The sequence below is a fragment of the Pyrgilauda ruficollis genome, unplaced genomic scaffold, assembly GCF_017590135.1.
Source record: "Pyrgilauda ruficollis isolate IOZ18807 unplaced genomic scaffold, ASM1759013v1 scaffold321, whole genome shotgun sequence".
NCBI lineage: Eukaryota > Metazoa > Chordata > Aves > Passeriformes > Passeridae > Pyrgilauda > Pyrgilauda ruficollis.
This window is the reverse complement of record NW_024524612.1, coordinates 1-16,785: the sequence shown is the minus strand read 5'-3', so window position 1 is coordinate 16,785 and position 16,785 is coordinate 1. Positions and strand designations below refer to the sequence as shown.

The 16,785-nt window shown below is 57.1% G+C and overlaps 2 protein-coding genes across 2 annotated transcripts; one reads left to right on the top strand and one right to left on the bottom strand.

Moving 5' to 3' along the window:
• Positions 1-1,007: 1,007 nt before the first annotated feature.
• On the bottom strand, positions 1,008-4,612 carry PCNA (proliferating cell nuclear antigen). Its single transcript, XM_041474453.1, has 6 exons — positions 4,254-4,612; positions 3,288-3,385; positions 2,822-2,889; positions 2,130-2,324; positions 1,599-1,722; positions 1,008-1,504 (listed from the first exon to the last, which is right to left on the bottom strand). The coding sequence occupies exons 1-6, from the start codon at positions 4,472-4,474 to the stop codon at positions 1,422-1,424; spliced, it is 789 nt and encodes a 262-aa protein (XP_041330387.1). The 5' UTR covers positions 4,475-4,612; the 3' UTR covers positions 1,008-1,421.
• A 493-nt stretch (positions 4,613-5,105) lies between these two features.
• CDS2 (CDP-diacylglycerol synthase 2) lies at positions 5,106-16,270 on the top strand. The gene is made up of 6 exons (XM_041474454.1): positions 5,106-5,249; positions 12,535-12,677; positions 13,923-14,019; positions 14,973-15,070; positions 15,373-15,512; positions 16,197-16,270. The coding sequence occupies exons 1-6, from the start codon at positions 5,187-5,189 to the stop codon at positions 16,262-16,264; spliced, it is 609 nt and encodes a 202-aa protein (XP_041330388.1). The 5' UTR covers positions 5,106-5,186; the 3' UTR covers positions 16,265-16,270.
• The last annotated feature ends 515 nt before the right edge of the window (positions 16,271-16,785 follow it).

The window sequence follows — 16,785 nt, the reverse complement described above, 5'->3', positions numbered from 1 at the left end:
GGCAGTGCTGTCCCCAACCCGAAGCAGGGATTGTCCCAGGGCCGGACAGTGCTGGCCCGAACCCCGAGCAGGGATTCTCCCCAGCCCCGAGCAGGGATTTGCCCCAGCCCTAAGCAGAGACTGTCCCCAACCCCGGGCAGGGATTGTCCCAGGGCCGGGGCCACCCCTGCCGTGGTGGGGACACCTGAGTGTCCATGAGTGTCGCCTCCACGCTGGCGTGGGACAATGGCAGGGATGGCCAGGAGTGCGGGTCCCAGCAGGAGCCCAGCCCCGAGCAGGGATTGTCCCCAGGGCCGGGGGAATGCTGTCCCCAACCCTGAGAAGGAATTGTCCCCAGCCCGGGCAGGGATTGTCCCCAGCCCCGGGCAGGGATTGTCCCCAGGGCTGAGGGAGTGCTGTCCCCAACTCCAAGCAGGGATTGTCCCCAGCCCCGGGCAGGGACTGTCCCCAACCCCGGGCAGTGCTGTCCCCAGCCCCGGGCAGGGATTGTCCCCAGTTCCGGACAGTGCTGTCCCCAGCCCCGGGGCAGCGCTGTCCCCAGCCCCGGGCAGGGATTGTCCCCAACCCCGGGCAGGGATTGTCCCCAGCCCCGGGGCAGCGCTGTCCCCAGCCCCGGGCAGGGATTGTCCCTCCCCGGCAGCAGCGGGGCTCGCTCGTGGCCGGCACTGCCACCTGCTGCCATCCTCTGTCACCTGCCGGGCCAGCTTTTCAGGCGGTTCGTCCCCGGGATTCTCATCTCACCGACTACACTGAAAATAACAGTACAATTTTCCCAATTTTTCCAATTGTACTGAAATCGGGCAAAGGTTGGGAAAAGCCTTCATAGGACCAGAATCCAGCACCACGGTCAGCACGAGCCCCTGTCCCCAAGTGCCACATCCAGGGAGCAGAGTGGCACCTCTTCCACACCTGAGTGACCAGAGCTGAACTCTGGGCCTTGAGAAGGACTCAGGGCACATCAGCACAGCTTCAAAAGCAGCGATTCACCACATTTAAACACGACAAACTCCAGGAAATTATATTTTTTATTTCCATTTTCCAAGTTTCAGTCAAAATATCGGCTTCAAAAATAAATGAAGTAAGGTCACATAAATTGGTGGGATAACAAAACAGCAACCCTAAGCTACAGCTCCACAGGGGAAACTCCAGGATACATCTTGACCATTAAATATTGCCCCTCTTCTCCAACAGCAGCTGAAAGGAGTAAGAAATTTCACCTTCAAGAGATTGCTGGGAGTACAGGAACAGACTAGAAAAACTCAGCTTTCCTATTTCCAATGATACCAGGATAGCAAAACGCAGAGTTGAAAAATATTTACAAAGTTATATCTACAAGACACAGCTACAGTGCTCCCAGATGCTCCCAGGCTCTGGAATTGCTGCCTCCAGCCTGGAGCAGATCTCCCCCAGTCCTGCTCCAGTTAAGAGCCATCCTGCTGGTCCTCGATCTTGGGGGCCAGGTAGTACTTCAGGTGTCCCATGTCAGCGATCTTGTACTCCACAACTGGGGGAGAGAATGGAAAAAGGGTGTTCAGAGGGTTCTGCATCAAATCCAGCCTCAAGTTCCAGTTGTGCTGGGGCAGAGGCGTGGCACTCACCCAGAGGAACATCTGCAGACATGCTGAGTGTCACCGTGGGGGACAGCGGGGTGGCTTTGGTGAAGAAGTTCAGGTACCTCAGGGCGAAGGTCAGCTGCACCGGCTCGTTCATCTCTATTGTAACCTGGGCAAGCAGGAGAGGATTCCAGAGCCCTGGCACACACAGGCCACGGCCACCAGGGCTGCTCCCGCCCGCCCAGCACTGCTGCAGCTCCCAGGGCAGCACCGGAGGGACTCAGGGGCTCCAGAGGGGCCGGATTCATCAGGGGACCCAGAGGGACACACGGCCCTGTCCCTGCAGGGCTGGCACTCAGTGCCCTTCCAGCCCAAACCCTTCCCCAATTCCAGGATCCCCACCAGGGCAGAGAACTGGCTTTGCAGGTGAGCCCTGCATCAGGGGACCCAGAAGGACACACGGCCCTGTCCCTGCTCACTGCAGGGCTGGCACTCAGTGCCCTTCCAGCCCAAACCCTTCCCCAATTCCAGGATCCCCACAGGGCACAGCCGGCTCTGCAGGCATCCCCCACTCACAGCCTCCTCCTCCTTGTCCACGTTGCTGGTCTGGGACAGTTTGATGTTGCCGTTGCCCAGCTCGCCGTTGGCAGAGAACTTGACGCCGTCCTTGGCGCAGGAGATGACCACGGCGTCGCCGATGTGGCTCAGGTCCCGGCAGATGCGCGCAAACTCGGCCGAGGGCATCTTCACCACGCAGCTGTACTCCTGCTCCTGGGGGACAGGGACAGCCTGCCAGGGCTGGGCACACAGGGACAGCCACAGGGACAGCCAGCCAGGGCTGGGCACCCACAGGGACAGCCAGCCAGGGCTGGGCACACAGGGACAGCCACAGGGACAGCCTGCCAGGGCTGGGCACTGCCAGGGACAGCCACAGGGACAGCCTGCCAGCCCCAGGGCACTCACAGTGACACTGTGCCAGGGCTGGGGGATCTGCAGTGACACCCACAGGGACAGCTTGCCAGAGTTGGGGCACCCAGGATGACACCCTGCTAGGGCTGTGTCACTCCTAGTGTCACTGTGCCACCCCTTGGGCACTCCCAGTGACACCCACAGTGCCACCCTGCCAGCCCTGGGCACTCCCAGTGACACCCACAGTGCCACCCTGCCAGCCCCAGGCCTGCCCAGCGCTCCCAAGGCCGTTGTGTTCCAGGATCTGATGTGAGCCCAGCTCCACACCAGTGCCACCAGTCACCCAGGCTGTTACTTACTGGGATTCCCAGCTGCTCCACGTCGAGATCCATCAGCTTCATCTCGTAATCAGAAACCTTCTCCTGGTCTGGGGAGGCAAAGCTCAGTGACACCAAATGGCAGAGTGACAGATGTCAGCTGCACTGCTGGCACTCCCCACTCCCCCCAGGCAGAACCTCCTCAATCCTGGCAGTAAGATTTCCCTCTGTTCCCTTAGGGCTGGGACTCTGGGAATGCCCTGGCAGCCTTTTACAGGCTCTAAGGATAAAACCAAAACCATCTGTGTGCAGCCTGAAAGAGCCCTCCTCTCACAAAGAAAATATTTATCAACCTGATCAAGTTTCAAGCTCCAGACTGTTCCAAGAATCAGGTGTCCCTCCCACTCCTGCAGGACCCACTGCCACTTCCCTCCCTCCTGCATCCCTGTGGTTTCTGAAGCTGCCTGAACACATCCCAGCAACAAAGCACTTCCAAAACCCAACTCACTGGGTGCCTCGAACACCAGGGCCAAGGTGTCAGCGTTGTCCTCGGCCCGCAGGGTGATGATGTCCTCGTTCCCTGCACATTTCAGGATCTTGGACATGCTGCAGGGGAGAAAGGCAGGTGACTCACGGGGCTGGGAGCTGGCAGAGCAGGAGGGGATGTGACAGTACAGTGATCAGGTCTCCTTCTAACACTCCTGAAAAAGTGTATGAGGAGACTCCCCAGCCTCTCTGGCTCTCTTGCAGTGCTTGGTCACCCACAAAGTTCTTCCACATACACAGGGTGGAACCTCCCGTGCCTCAGCTCCTGCCTGCTCCTCCTGTCCCACGGCTGGGCAGATCCTGGACCCATCCTGACCCCTCCCGTGGACATTTACACACAGGGACGATTTCCCTCTCTCAGCAGTCTCCTCAGCCTTTCCTCATAAGGGACATGCTCCAGGCCCCTCATCTTTGTCCCTCTCCGCTGGACCCGCTGCGGGAGCTCCGTGTCCCTCCTCTGCTGCAGCACTCCAGAAGCGCCTCACAGCGGGGCAGGAAGGCCCACCACCCGGACCCGCTGGCAGCGCCCATCCTGCCGCTGCCCAGGACTCTGTGGGTCCTTTCTCGAAAGCGGCAGGGCTTTAAAGCTGTCCCCGTTCCCCCCCAGGGGCCATGGCGGCCGCTCCCCCCCCACAGCGCTGCCTTTTCCCGCCACTTGGCGCCGGCAGTGACGTCACGGCCTCGACGCGCGCCGCGAAAAACGGCGCGAGAGCCGTGAGGGGAATGGGGGGGTGGGGAGGGAAGAGAAGGGCTGAGGGGGCTCCGAGCGCCGCCGGGGACCCCCCACACCTCCGGAGCACCCCCTCGCCCCCAGATCTCCCCTCACAGCCCCTTCCCCGGCAGCCCCCGCTGCCCTGAGCGCCACAGCCCCCCGGGCCTGCTCGGCCGCCCCACGGCAGCGCCCCACGAGAGCCCGCCGCGGGCTGACCTGGACAGGTTGACGCCCATGGCGATGTTGCGGTCGCAGCGGTAGGTGTCGAAGCCCTCCGATCGCAGCGTGAGCTGCACCAGCGAGACGTGCGAGGAGTCCATGCTCTGCAGGCTGATGCCGCCCGAGCCCAGGTCCCAGCAGGCCTCGGTGATGAGGTCCTTGAGAGCCTCCAGCACTCGCTTGAGCACCGAGCCCTGCACCAGCCGCGCCTCGAACATCTTGGCAGCACCAGCGGGAGCGGCACACACGGAACTCAAGGCACAACAACGGAACTACAGCGAGGCGGCCCGCCACGACCCTTTTATGCACTCTGTCGCCCCGCCCACCGCCTCGCAGCAGCCAATCAGTAGCGCCGCTCTCCTTCAGCCCAACCCCCTCCGAGCTCACATGCAGATCCCCGCCGCGCTCCGGCCAATCCCAGCGCTGCTCTTCCTCTTAACCCCGCGGGATCCAATCACCGCGCGGATCGCACAGGCCCCCCCCGCGTCCCGCCTCGCTGCGCAGCGATGGCGGCAGGGCCCGGTCCCTGCAGCGCCGCCGGTGCCACACACGGGGCCCGGCCGTACGGAAGGCTCGGTGGCGCGCCTCTCCTCAGGCCCCGTGTGCTGACCGAAAACCGGCCATAACACAAACCCGCCTGTCCCTAAAGACAAACCCCTCACGCTTCTCCCAGCGCCCGGGGCCCTTCCCGCCCGCTCTCTCGCGCCACACATCATGGCGCCCCGCACCATCCGGGTACACCTGGGCGCCGCCATGCCTCTCCCTAAGCCCCGCCCCTCGCCCATCCCACGCCTCCCATTGGCCAACGCCACAGCGTGACCACCCCCCCTCACTCTCCAGCCCCGCCCCCTCCGCACTATTGGCCGGCGGCCGTTCTGCCGGTGCGGTGTCTCCCCCTGGCGGCGGCGGCGCGGCGGGCGCGGGTCCGGCATGAGCGAGGCGCGGCTGAGGGCCGGGCGCGGCCCCGGCGGGGCCCGGGACCCCCAGGACAAGGTAAGGAACGGCCCCGGGGGGCGTCAGCGGGCGGGGGACACCGGGGGTGTCAGGGGGCGGGGGGAACCGGGCGGCGCCGGGCCTGCGCGCCGCGGGGTCCCGGCGGCCCGCGGTGAGGCCGCTGTGAGGGCCCGGGGCTGCCCCGCGCTCGGGGAGCTCGGCCCGGGCTCGGTTTATTCGCCCTGGGGGAGCGGATGCCGCCCCCGGGGGTGTTTGGAGGAGCGGCCCCGGGGCGAGGAGGGCTGGGCGTGGAGTGCGTGTGGGGATGGCTGCGGGGACAGCGCGGGGCCCGCCCGGCCGGCCCGGGGCCTCCAGACCGGCCCTTAGGGACCCCCAAACCATCCCCAGGGAGTGATGGGGCGTTACAAACCTGCCTTGGGACCCCTAAACCATCCCCAGGGAGTGACAGGGGGGTTCGAACTGCCTTGGGACCCCCTAAACCATCCCCAGGGAGTGATGGGGCGTTACAAACCTGCCCTTAGGGACCCCCAAACCATCCCTAGGAAGTGACAGGGGGGTTACAAACCTGCCTTGGGACCCCCAAACCATCCCCAGGGAGTGAGGGGGGCGTTACAAACCTGCCTTGGGACCCCTAAACCATCCCCAGGGAGTGACAGGGGGGTTACAAACCTGCCTTGGGACCCCTAAACCATCCCCAGGGAGTGACAGGGGGGTTACAAACCTGCCTTGGGACCCCTAAACCACCCCCCGGGAGTGACAGGGGGGTTACAAACCTGCCTTGGGACCCCTAAACCACCCCCCGGGAGTGACAGGGGGGTTACAAACCTGCCTTGGGACCCCTAAACCATCCCCAGGGAGTGACAGGGGGGTTACAAACCTGCCTTGGGACCCCTAAACCATCCCCAGGGAGTGACAGGGGGGTTACAAACCTGCCTTGGGACCCCTAAATCATCCTCAGGGTATAACAGGGGGGTCCAAACTTGCCTTTAGGAAGGGTTTGGGACCTCCTAAATCATCCCTAAGGAATAGCAGGGAAGTTCTAAACCTGCCTTTAGGGAAGAGTTTGGGAAGTCCTAAATCATCCCTAGGGAATGACAGGGGGGTTCCAAACCTTAGGAAACCTTAGGGAAGGGTTTGGCACCTCCTAAATCATCCCTAGGGCAGGAGCTGGGGTTCCAAACCCCTCAGGCTGCCTTAGGGAAGGGTTTGGTGCCTCCCAAGCCATCCCCAGGGAATTGCCTGGTTTAGTGAGGGTTGGCATTGCCTTTCTGCCAAGGGAAAAGTTTCATTTTCATGTCAGGAGAGGCACGGGGAGCAAACCTGGCTCGTTTCCCTGTGCCATCCCTCTGCTCCAGCCCCGAGCCTGGATGCTCAGGGCTGCTCTGTTAGTCATCTGTCACCTTTGTCACCTCTGCTGCTGCACCTCCCCAAAGAGGAGGGGACCAGGAGGAATAAGCAGTCAGGGGAACTTGGTAAATAACATTTGCAGGCTGACAGGAAGCAGAAGCTGCAGGGAGGAGCAGTGCTGGCTGTGCTGGGACTGGCCCATCAGCCCCCAGCAGCAGCTAATTGATGTTTTCTCCATTAGTGCACGGAGGCTGCAGCTCTGAGCAGCACAAAATCACCAGGCAGAGCTCTTCTGCAATTTAAATGCAATTTTAATGTGGTTTTAGGGCGATGTTAATGCCAGTTAAACACCTGCTGGAGGCTGTGTGGGCAGGTTTGAGGGAACTTTGTGGTGCTGGTGTGCTCAGGGACAGAAGTGCTGGGAATTGGTCACCCTGGGGTGGCTCTGGAGCTCTCTGCCTCTGGGGAAGGAGCTCTGAGATGGCTCCAGCTGTGCAGAGGGTGAGACCTTGAGGTGTGTTCATCTCAGCTGGAATTTGCTGGGCAGCAGAAAACCTTCAGGGAGGTTTATATTCCTTTTTTTTTTTTGTGGTGGGAGTTGGAGGACTGGCAGGGCTGCTGCGTAGCAAACGGGCTGGGCCAAGCTGGGATTGGCTAAAGAAGGTCAGAGGGCAATCCTGTGTCCCTAAAGATGGTCAGGGGACAATCCTGTGTCCCTAAAGATGGTCAGGGGACAATCCTGTGTCCCTAAAGAAGTCACAAGACACTCCTGTGTCCCTAAAGGAGGTCAGAGGACAATTCTGTGACCCTGAAGGAGGTCAGAGGACAATTCTGTGACCCTGAAGGAGGTCAGAGGACAATCCTGTGTCCCTAAAGAAGTCACAAGACACTCCTGTGTCCCTAAAGGAGGTCAGAGGACAATTCTGTGACCCTGAAGGAGGTCAGAGTGCAATCCTGTGACCCTAAAGAAGGTCAGGAGTCAGTCCTATGACCCTAAAGGAGGTCAGAGTGCAATCCTGTGTCCTTAAAGAAGGTCACAAGGCAATCATGTGTCCCTAAAGGAGGTCACAGTGCAATCCTGTGTCCCTAAAGGAGGTCAGGGGACAATCCTGTCACCTCCACACCCTGTTTTCACGTGCAGTCAGCCTTCTGAAGGACTCCTCTGGTATTTCCTTCGAGCTGCTGACCTGGAGTGTCCTTACTAGAGAGAGGGAACCTTCCTGTTGTGCTGCTCCTCGTAAAACAGCTCAAACTGAGTCGCAGGAGGAGGAAAAAAAAAGCAGAGAAATGTTCCCAGGCAGCCAGCAACAGCTCCCCCGAGGTGCTGAATGTGATGTTTCATCACAGAAGCAGCAGAGAATTTCCCAAAATTGCCAAGTGCAGCTGCAGGGAGGTTACCTGGCAGCTGCTCCCTGCTGAAAGCCTCGGTGTGCTCTTTCCCTGCTGCAGGGTTGCATTTCCTGCCCTGGCGTGCTGCACTTGTGGTTTTGGTGCTGGAAAAGCCTGGCTTGTGGTGTTTTCAGAGACCCCCAACATCCATCACATATGGTGAATCTGACTCCATGTTCTCAGAAGGCTAATTTATTATTTTAAGGTACTATATTATATAAAGAATATTATACTAAAGAATACAGGAAGAACACAGACAGAAGGCTAAAAATATAATAATGAAAAACTCATGACTCTTTCCAGAGCCTCGACACAGCCTGACTGTGATTGGTCATCAAGTCAAAACAATTTAGACGAAACCAACGAAACAATCTCCACATTCCAAAACACAGGAGAAACAAATGAGATAAAATCATTTTCCTTTTTTTCTCTGAGGCTTCTCAGCTTCCCAGGAGAGAAATCCTGGTGATTTTCCAGCAGGTGTGACGGTGCCAGGCTGGCAGCACAGGAGCTCAGGTGTGTGGGGAGGGGACGCTGCCGTGGCTGCTGTGTCACCCTGGGAGCCCTGCCGGCGTGTTTTCTGTGACAGGAACCCTGGAGGCTTCTGGAAAGAGCCGTGTGCTGGCAGAAGAGGCTCCCAGCAGGATGTAAACACCAGGATTTTGGGCTCCTTGCCACTTTTCTGTTTGGGCAGAGCTCAGGGTTGGTTTCTCTGCCCCGGGAGATGCTGGGTTTAAAATTGGTTTTTGTTAAAACTGCTCTGTCTGAGGGAATGAGGCAACATCTGTTTGCTCTGCTCAGGGAACTCCTGATTTCTGTGTGGAAATCCAGGGGGTTTTGCTGGATTTTCCTGAAAAAACCCAGCATTTATCTTCTAGCATTTTCTGTCACAGCTTTTTGTTAAAACCGGGCAGGAAATCTAAATAAAACAGTGCCTGGCTGCAAGGAGAGCTCCTAAATAATGGCATTTCTGGGGCTAATTTCATCTGCCAGCCCTGGGTGCTTAACTGGGTGTCTGTGCTGGGCAGAGGATTTTTGGCAGGGAGAGAGCAGGCTCGTTTCTATGGCAACTGGGATCGTGGCGTGGATGTTTGTGTGGAAAAAAAACCAGCTGAGGGTGAGCAGAAATGTCTCCCCACCCTCCTGGAGTGGAGTTGTTTAAAGAGAGCTCAAACAAACTCAGTTTCCTGTGTATCTTTCCTTCAGGGGGGTGAAATATCTGTTGACAAACGTTGCTCAGAGCTGTGGGTTTCATGGAGAGGAAAAAGGAAAAGTGAGCAGGAATCTGGATTTTCCCAGCTCTGCTTCACAGGAGAGGCAGCCCTGGCAGAGATTTGGGTTTTTCCTCCTTCTCCTCATCATGCCTTGTGCAGAAATCAGGGAATTGGGAGAAATTCCCACCTTGGTTCTATTCCTGCATTCCTTTTGCCATTATTCTGCGAGGAGCCTTCGGTCCTGAGATGATAAATGTGAGGAGGAGCCCTGGGCTCACCTGCAGGGTTAGACAGAACCAACAAAATAATCCAATATTGGTTAAACCCCCCCTGCCTGTGGGGGCAGGGCCCTGGGGTGGTGACCCTGCAGGGGAGGTGTCCCCAAGCTGCCTTCACCCCAGGGTGCATCAGCTCAGGCTCAAACACGTTATTTAGCACCCACTAATATATAATTTACATCTAATTCCATATAAAAATATATTTAATATATTTATATTTAGTTACATGTATTTGTATTTTTATATTTATATAATATATATTTAATATTTATTGCTATATAGTTTATATACAAATATTATATTATATTTGTATATACATTTATATAATTTTTATAATATATATCATATAGTTTATATAATAAATTAGTTATTTAGCACCCACTCAGCTGCTTCAGCTGATGATTTGGAGGCTGATGTGGGCAATTTGCATAAAAGGTATAAAAATAGAGTAAATTACCCAGTCCTAGGCTATATGTGGCACAATGTCCTATAAAATCCCAGGGATTCAGGGGGATCTGGGGAGGGGAAGAGCTCGTTCCCACTTCAGGGGATCTGAGGAGGGATCTGGCTTTGGAAGGGATGAGGCTGTGCCAGGGATGAGGCTGGGCAGGGATGAGGCTGTGCCAGGGATGAGGCTGTGCCAGGGATGAGGCTGTGCCAGGGATGAGGCTGTGCCAGGGATCAGGCTGTGCCAGGGATCAGGATGTGCCAGGGATGAGGCTGGGCAGGGATCAGGATGTGCCAGGGATGAGGCTGTGCCAGGGATGAGGCTGTGCCAGGGATGAGGCTGTGCCAGGGATCAGGCTGGGCAGGGATCTGGGTATGCCAGGGATCAGGCTGGGCAGGGATCTGGGTATGCCAGGGATCAGGCTGGGCAGGGATCTGGGTGTGCCAGGGATCAGGCTGGGCAGGGATCAGGATGTGCCAGGGATCAGGACATCAGCTCGATTCCACCTCAGATTCCTCACTCCTGGAGCTTTCCTTCCATCCCCTCTTGGCCAGCACTGGGAGTGAGGAAGGCACAGGTGCTCTTTCCCTTTTTTTTTCCTTTTTCTTTTTCCTCAGAGCACTTTGGGAAGCTGCTGATCCTGCTTTGCACTTTGGGGTGTAAAACTCGGGGGTGGGAGGGAAAACCTCCCTGCTTGGGTGCTTTGAGCAGGCTGGGGAGCTGTGTGGGGTCAGGGACACTGGGACTGTGTGAGGAACGTGCTGGAGGATCTGGAGCTCGGCCTGGACAGAGGAGAAGCTGAGTTTGGTCAGGCTGGAGCTATTTCTGATTGTTCCCAGGGGAATTCTGCAGAAATCCACTGCAATGGGAGCAGGGGCTGCAGCTAAATACAGAGCCCAGATTGCCCAAACCCTGCCCTGTGCTGTGCTGGGAGATGCCAAATCTGTGCTCTCCAGGGAGTTTGAGCATTTCCAGTCTCTTTGCTGCCTTATGCATTTGTGTTCCCAGCTGAATGGCACTAAATCTCCAAAATCTCAGGTCCAAATGGGTTTTCTGGGTCAGTTTTTTAACAGAGAGAAAAGCCAGGTGGGATTTCAGTGCCATCCTGCCAAAGCCCTGTGAGGGCTGGCAGAGGTGAGGGGCTGAAGGCAAACCCAAACCCTCCCTGCCCAGTGGTGGATGGAGAGGAGGAGGTGGCACTGGGTGACACGGGGTGACACTGGGTGCTGCTGGCTGGAGCTCTCCAAAATCTCAGGTCCAAATGGGTTTTTTGGGTCAGTTAAAAAACCCCAGAGAGAAAAGCCAGGTGGGATTTCAGTTCCAGCTCCCCAAAGCCCTGTGAGGAGTGGGGCTGAAACCAAACCCAAACCTTCCCTGCCCATTGATGGAGAGGAGGCGACACTGGGTGACACTGGGTGACACTGGGTGCTGCTGCCTGGAGCTCTGCTCGTCCCTGGCAATCATCTCTGGCATCACCCAGGTGTTTTTAGCTGCCTCCACCTGACAGAGCATCCCTGTCCTTGTCTGATTTCAGAGCCTGCCCTGCAGCCACTGACACGTCCCAGCTTTATTAAATTAATTTATTAATTATTCCAGGGGGAATAATGACCTTTTCCTGCTTTAAATAAGGGAGCAGCTCCAGCCTTCCTGAGCTGCAGGGACCATGAGCTGCACCCAGCAGATTTGGTTGTTTTGGAGCTCTGCAAACAATGAGCCTTCATCCCCTGCAGCCTCACTGTTTGCAGAGCTGGCAGCATTTGTCAGCTCAGCTCCCCCTGTGCTTTTCCTGCTGGCAAAGTCACTTTTCAGGGACTTTTCAGAGGCCAAGGGCATGGACTCTGCCTTGCTGGATGCTCCCCAGGGAGTGGCTTTTCCTTCCTTCCTTCCAGAAGCAGGATGGAGCTGAAATCAGGGGCAAACTGTGGAGCTCTGGGCTTGTCTCTGCTCAGGGGCTGGGTCAGAGGGAAAAGTGCCCCTGGGAAAAGCCAGGACTCACCTAAATCCCCTTCCCAGCCCTGGCAAACCCACTCCTCCTGGGTTTGTTCACCCCCAAGCACAGGACTTTGCTCAGGGCTGGGTGTGGAGCAGTCCAGGGGCAGAGCAAGCACAGCAGTGTGTCCCTCTGCAGCACCTGGGCTTCCTGCTGGCCACAGGGGATGCCTGGCCCAGGGTGATAAGCCAGGCTCTTCCTCCTCAGCTGCCTGAGGATGGGCTCAGTGTTATTTTTAGTGTCCTCAAGCAGCCAGCACTTCACAAGTCTGTCAGCAAGCCTTGAGCCTGCCCACTTGGAGGCCTTTCTTCCTGGCTAATTTGGGCAGTGCTACATTCTCTGAGACCTGCCTGGGGATTGGGACCTTGTAAAATTTCCTGCTAACGAGCCCTGGAGCACTTGGAGATGGTCATTAATCAACCTGGAGGCATCTGTGGCTGTGCAGGGGGAACAGGCCCTGTTCTGTGCCTGCTGCTGAGGCTGAGGGACCATCAGACCCCTCCTGGATGCCACTGAAACACCTCAGGATGTTTCTCATCCTGGTGACACCCAGGATATTTCCTTCTTCTCCCTCTCTGGTGCAGAAGCAGAGTGCTGGTGAGTGTTGGAGTCAGCCCAGGGTGGCTGCTAAAGCTGCTTGGCTCTCTCTGTGCTGCAGGAGTCAGAGTCTGAGAGCAGGCTGGATGGAGAGACAGCGTCAGACAGCGAGAGCAAGTCTGAGTTCGGGGGGTCCTCCCCAGTGCCAACCTCAGATGACACCCCAGAGGTGCTGAACAGGGCCCTCTCCAACCTGTCCTCGAGGTAAAAACACTCCCTGAGTGGGCTCTGTCCATCCATCATGTCCATCACTGTCCATCCCTCCTGCAGAGCTCTTTCCATCCTGAGGCTGCTGGAAGCTGGGGAGCAGCTTCTCTGCCATCCCCTCTCTCTCCCCATCCTCTCTCTCTCCCCATCCTGTCCATCCATCCTGTCCATCCTGTCCATCCATCCTGTCCATCACTCCCTGGGCAGAGCTCTGTCCATCCTGAGGCTGCTGGAAGCTGGGGAGCAGCTTCTCTGCCCATCCCCTCTCTCCCATCCCCTCTCTCTCTCCCCATCCCCTCTCTCTCTCTCCCATCCCCTCTCTCTCCCCATCCCCTCTCTCTCCCATCCCCTCTCTCCCATCCCCAGCTCAGTCCCACCCTCAGATTCCTCACTCCTGGAGCTTTCCTTCCATCCCCTCTTGGCCAGCACTGGGAGTGAGGAAGGCACAAGTGCTCTTCCCCTTTCTTTTTTTTTTCCCCTTTTCCTTTTTCCTCTGAGCACTTTGGGAAGCTGCTGATCCTGCTGGCCCCAGGCAGGAATAATCCCCTGCTTTGCACGTTGGGGTGTAAAACTCAGGGGTGCTGCTTGGATGGGGAGGGAGGGGACAGAGCAGGTCCAGGCCTGGTGGGGCAGACCCTCAGAGCTCCTGGGGGGCTTTGACAGCAGAGCTTTGAGCTGGGGGGGTTTCAGCCCCTGCTGTAACTCTGATAATCCTGGGTTCTGCAGGAGTGCTGGAGGAGTTGCACAGTAAGGCCAGGATTTGGGAACAAGCTGAGGATGTTCTCCACACTCTGCTTGGGAGGAAATGTTTGTGTCACAGGAGGAGGTGTCACCTTCCTGAGTGTGCTGTGGGGGTGGGAGAGGCTCCCAGCAGGAAAGCAGGGAGGGTACAACAGCCAGGGGCCATCTCTGCTCCTGCAGTGTGGAGAGGGAGAATTCTCCCCTTTTTAGGGGAATTCATCCTGTCCAAGGGGTGGGAAAGCTGCAGAGCAGGAGCCCGGGCTGCCCTGGCCCATCTCAGTGCCCTGGGAGGTGCTCAGCTCTGCATGCAGTGAGGCTGAGGTGCAGCTGCTGCAGCCAGGCCTTTATCTATCAGCACATCGAGGCCTCTGTGCAGCAGCGAGAGGAAATTTGGGGTTTGCAGGGCTCGCTTTCCTTCCTGTGGCACGCAGAGAGCAGAGTTTGTTTGGCTGCTTTGCTCTGCCTTGTCTTTCTCTGATGTTTTCCTTCTCTGTGGCCCAGATGGAAGAACTGGTGGGTGAGAGGCATCCTCACGCTGGCAATGATCACCTTCTTCTTCATCATCATCTACCTGGGCCCCATGGTCTTGATGACAATAGTAAGTGCTCCAGGGAGGGGTCCTGACCTTCCCTGCAGCAGGGGGAGGTTGGTGGGAGCCCAGGGCCTCGTGGTCAGAGATCCTGGATTCCTCTGCCGTGGAGGAAACCTGGGGGGAATCTGCTGGCCAGGGTTTGGAACTCACACAAGGGTGTGTGTGCAGAGGGGAGGGGAGGGAGAAACAACATCCCAGGTGGGATTGGGAGGGAGAAACAACATCCCAGGTGGGATTGGGAGGGAGAAACAACATCCCAGGTGGGATTGGGAGGGAGAAACAACATCCCAGGTGGGATTGGGAGGGAGAAACAACATCCCAGGTGGGATTGGGAGGGAGAAACAACATCCCAGGTGGGATTGGGAGGGAAAAACAACATCCCAGGTGGGATGGAGAGGGAAAAGTGGGATTGGGAGGGGAAAATGCCATCCTGAGCATCCCAGGTGGGACTAAGTGCTCCAGGGAGGGGTCCTGACCTTCCCTGCAGCAGGGGGAGGTTGGTGGGAGCCCAGGGCCTCGTGGTCAGAGATCCTGGATTCCTCTGCCGTGGAGGAAACCCTGGGGGGAATCTGCTGGCCAGGGTTTGGAACTCACACAAGGGTGTGTGTCCAGAGGAGAGGGGAGGGAGAAACAACATCCCAGGTGGGATTGGGAGGGAGAAACAACATCCCAGGTGGGATTGGGAGGGAAAAACAACATCCCAGGTGGGATGGAGAGGGAAAAGTGGGATTGGGAGGGGAAAATGCCATCCTGAGCATCCCAGGTGGGACTGGGAGGGAAAAGAGATTCCCAGGTTGGACTGGAAGGAAAAAATGACATCAGGTGGGATTGGGAGGCTCCTGCAGGGCTGGTGGCAGCTGCTGGAAGGGCTGGGGCTCTGCAGGTGCCTGCTCCTGTCTCCTGGAGGGCAGAGGTGTTGGGCCAGGGGGGTTTCATGCCTGGCTGTCCTTCCTGTGCAGGTGATGTGTGTGCAGATCAAATGTTTCCACGAGATCATCACCATCGGCTACAACGTGTACCACTCCTACGACCTGCCCTGGTTCAGGACACTCAGCTGGTGAGTGAGGGCTGCTCACCTGGGCACCCACCTGGGCACTCAGCTAGGCACCTAACTGGGCACTCATTCACCTGGCTACTCACCCACTTGGGCATCCACCTGGCTGCTCACCTGGGCATTCACTCACCTGGCTACTCATTCACCTGGGCTCCCACCTGGCCATTCACCTGGGTAACCCCTGGCCACTCACCTGGGCACCCACCTGGGTACTCACCTGGGCTCTCACCTGGCCAGGTACTTCCTGCTGTGTGTGAATTATTTGCCCCAGCTGTGTGTAAATTAAATTATTCCCCCTTCCCCAGGTATTTCCTGCTGTGTGTGAATTATTTCTTCTACGGGGAGACAGTGACAGATTATTTCTTCACGCTGGTGCAGAGGGAGGAGCCGCTGCGGATCCTCAGCAAATACCATCGCTTCATCTCCTTCGCCCTCTACCTGACAGGTGGGCACACCTGGGCTGGGTGGGCACACCTGGGCTGGGTGGGCACCTGGGCTGGGGTGGGCACCTGACAGGTGGGCACACCTGGGCTGGGCACCTGGGCACACCTGGCTGGGCACCTGGCACCTGGGCTGGGTGGGTACCTGGCAGTTGGCACACCTGGGCTGGGCACACCTGGGCTGGCTGGGCACCTGGACACACCTGGGCTGGGGTGGGCACACCTGGGCTGGGGTGGGCTCACCTGGCTTGGTACTTGGCACCTGGGCACACCTGGGCTGGGTGGGCACCTGACAGTGGGCACACCTGGCTGGGCACACCTGGCACCTGGGCACACCTGGCACCTGGGCACACCTGACACCTGGGCACACCTGGCTGGGCACACCTGGCACCTGGGCACACCTGGCTGGGCTGCAGGGGGGAAATCTGCCCTGAGTGCAGGAAATCTCTGCTCCCCTGGGTGCTGGAGGTTACAAATCTTCCTGTGGCAGTGGTGGGAAATCTTTCAAATGAGGAGAAAAGCCCAAAATCTTCCTGAGGCAGCTGCCCCAGTGCTGCTGGCAGAGCAGTGAGCCTTTACCCCCAATAAAATGTTAATAAAATATCATAAAATACAAGAAATTATGATAGCACAGCAGGGATTTGTGTTCTGGCTGTTGGCAGCTCTGACTCTGCTCCTGTCTCTCTCAGGGTTCTGCATGTTTGTGCTGAGCCTGGTGAAGAAGCACTACCGCCTGCAGTTCTACATGGTGAGCTGAGCCCGGGGCTGCTGGGCTTAAATCAGCCTTTACTGAGCTTAAATCAGCTTTTACTGAGCTTAAATCAGCTTTTACTGAGCTTAAATTCAGCTTTTGGTGAGCTTAAATTCAGCTTTTGGTGAGCTGAAATTCAGCCTTTACTGAGCTTAAATTCAGCTTTTGGTGAGCTGAAATTCAGCTTTTACTGAGCTTAAATTCAGCTTTTGGTGAGCTGAAATTCAGCTTTTACTGAGCTTAAATTCAGCTTTTACTGAGCTTAAATTCAGCTTTTACTGAGCTTAAATTCAGCTTTTGGTGAGCTGAAATCCAGGGGCTGCTGGGAGTAAAATTCATGTTTTGGTGAGGTTAGATTCAGGGCCTGGTGGGGTTAAAATTCATGTTTTGGTGAGCTGAAATTCAGGTTTTGGTGAGGTTAAAATTCATGTTTTGGTGAGGTTAAATCCAGGGTTTGGTGAGGTTAAAATCAAGGTCCTGGCGAGGTTAAATTCATGTTTTGGTGAGGTTAAATTCAGGGTTTTCTG

Excerpts from the sequence above, each read along its gene's own strand:
- PCNA (XM_041474453.1), bottom strand. The coding sequence starts at position 4,474 with ATGTTCGAGGCGCGGCTGGTGCAGGGCTCGGTGCTCAAGCGAGTGCTG. Across the intron at positions 2,890-3,287 it reads CCTGGTGTTCGAGGCACCCA|ACCAGGAGAAGGTTTCTGAT; the intron begins GTGAGTTGGGTT and ends TTGCCTCCCCAG. Across the intron at positions 1,505-1,598 it reads GTCTGCAGATGTTCCTCTGG|TTGTGGAGTACAAGATCGCT; the intron begins GTGAGTGCCACG and ends TCTCTCCCCCAG.
- CDS2 (XM_041474454.1), top strand. The coding sequence starts at position 5,187 with ATGAGCGAGGCGCGGCTGAGGGCCGGGCGCGGCCCCGGCGGGGCCCGG. Across the intron at positions 15,071-15,372 it reads TGGTTCAGGACACTCAGCTG|GTATTTCCTGCTGTGTGTGA; the intron begins GTGAGTGAGGGC and ends CCCCTTCCCCAG. Across the intron at positions 15,513-16,196 it reads CTTCGCCCTCTACCTGACAG|GGTTCTGCATGTTTGTGCTG; the intron begins GTGGGCACACCT and ends TGTCTCTCTCAG.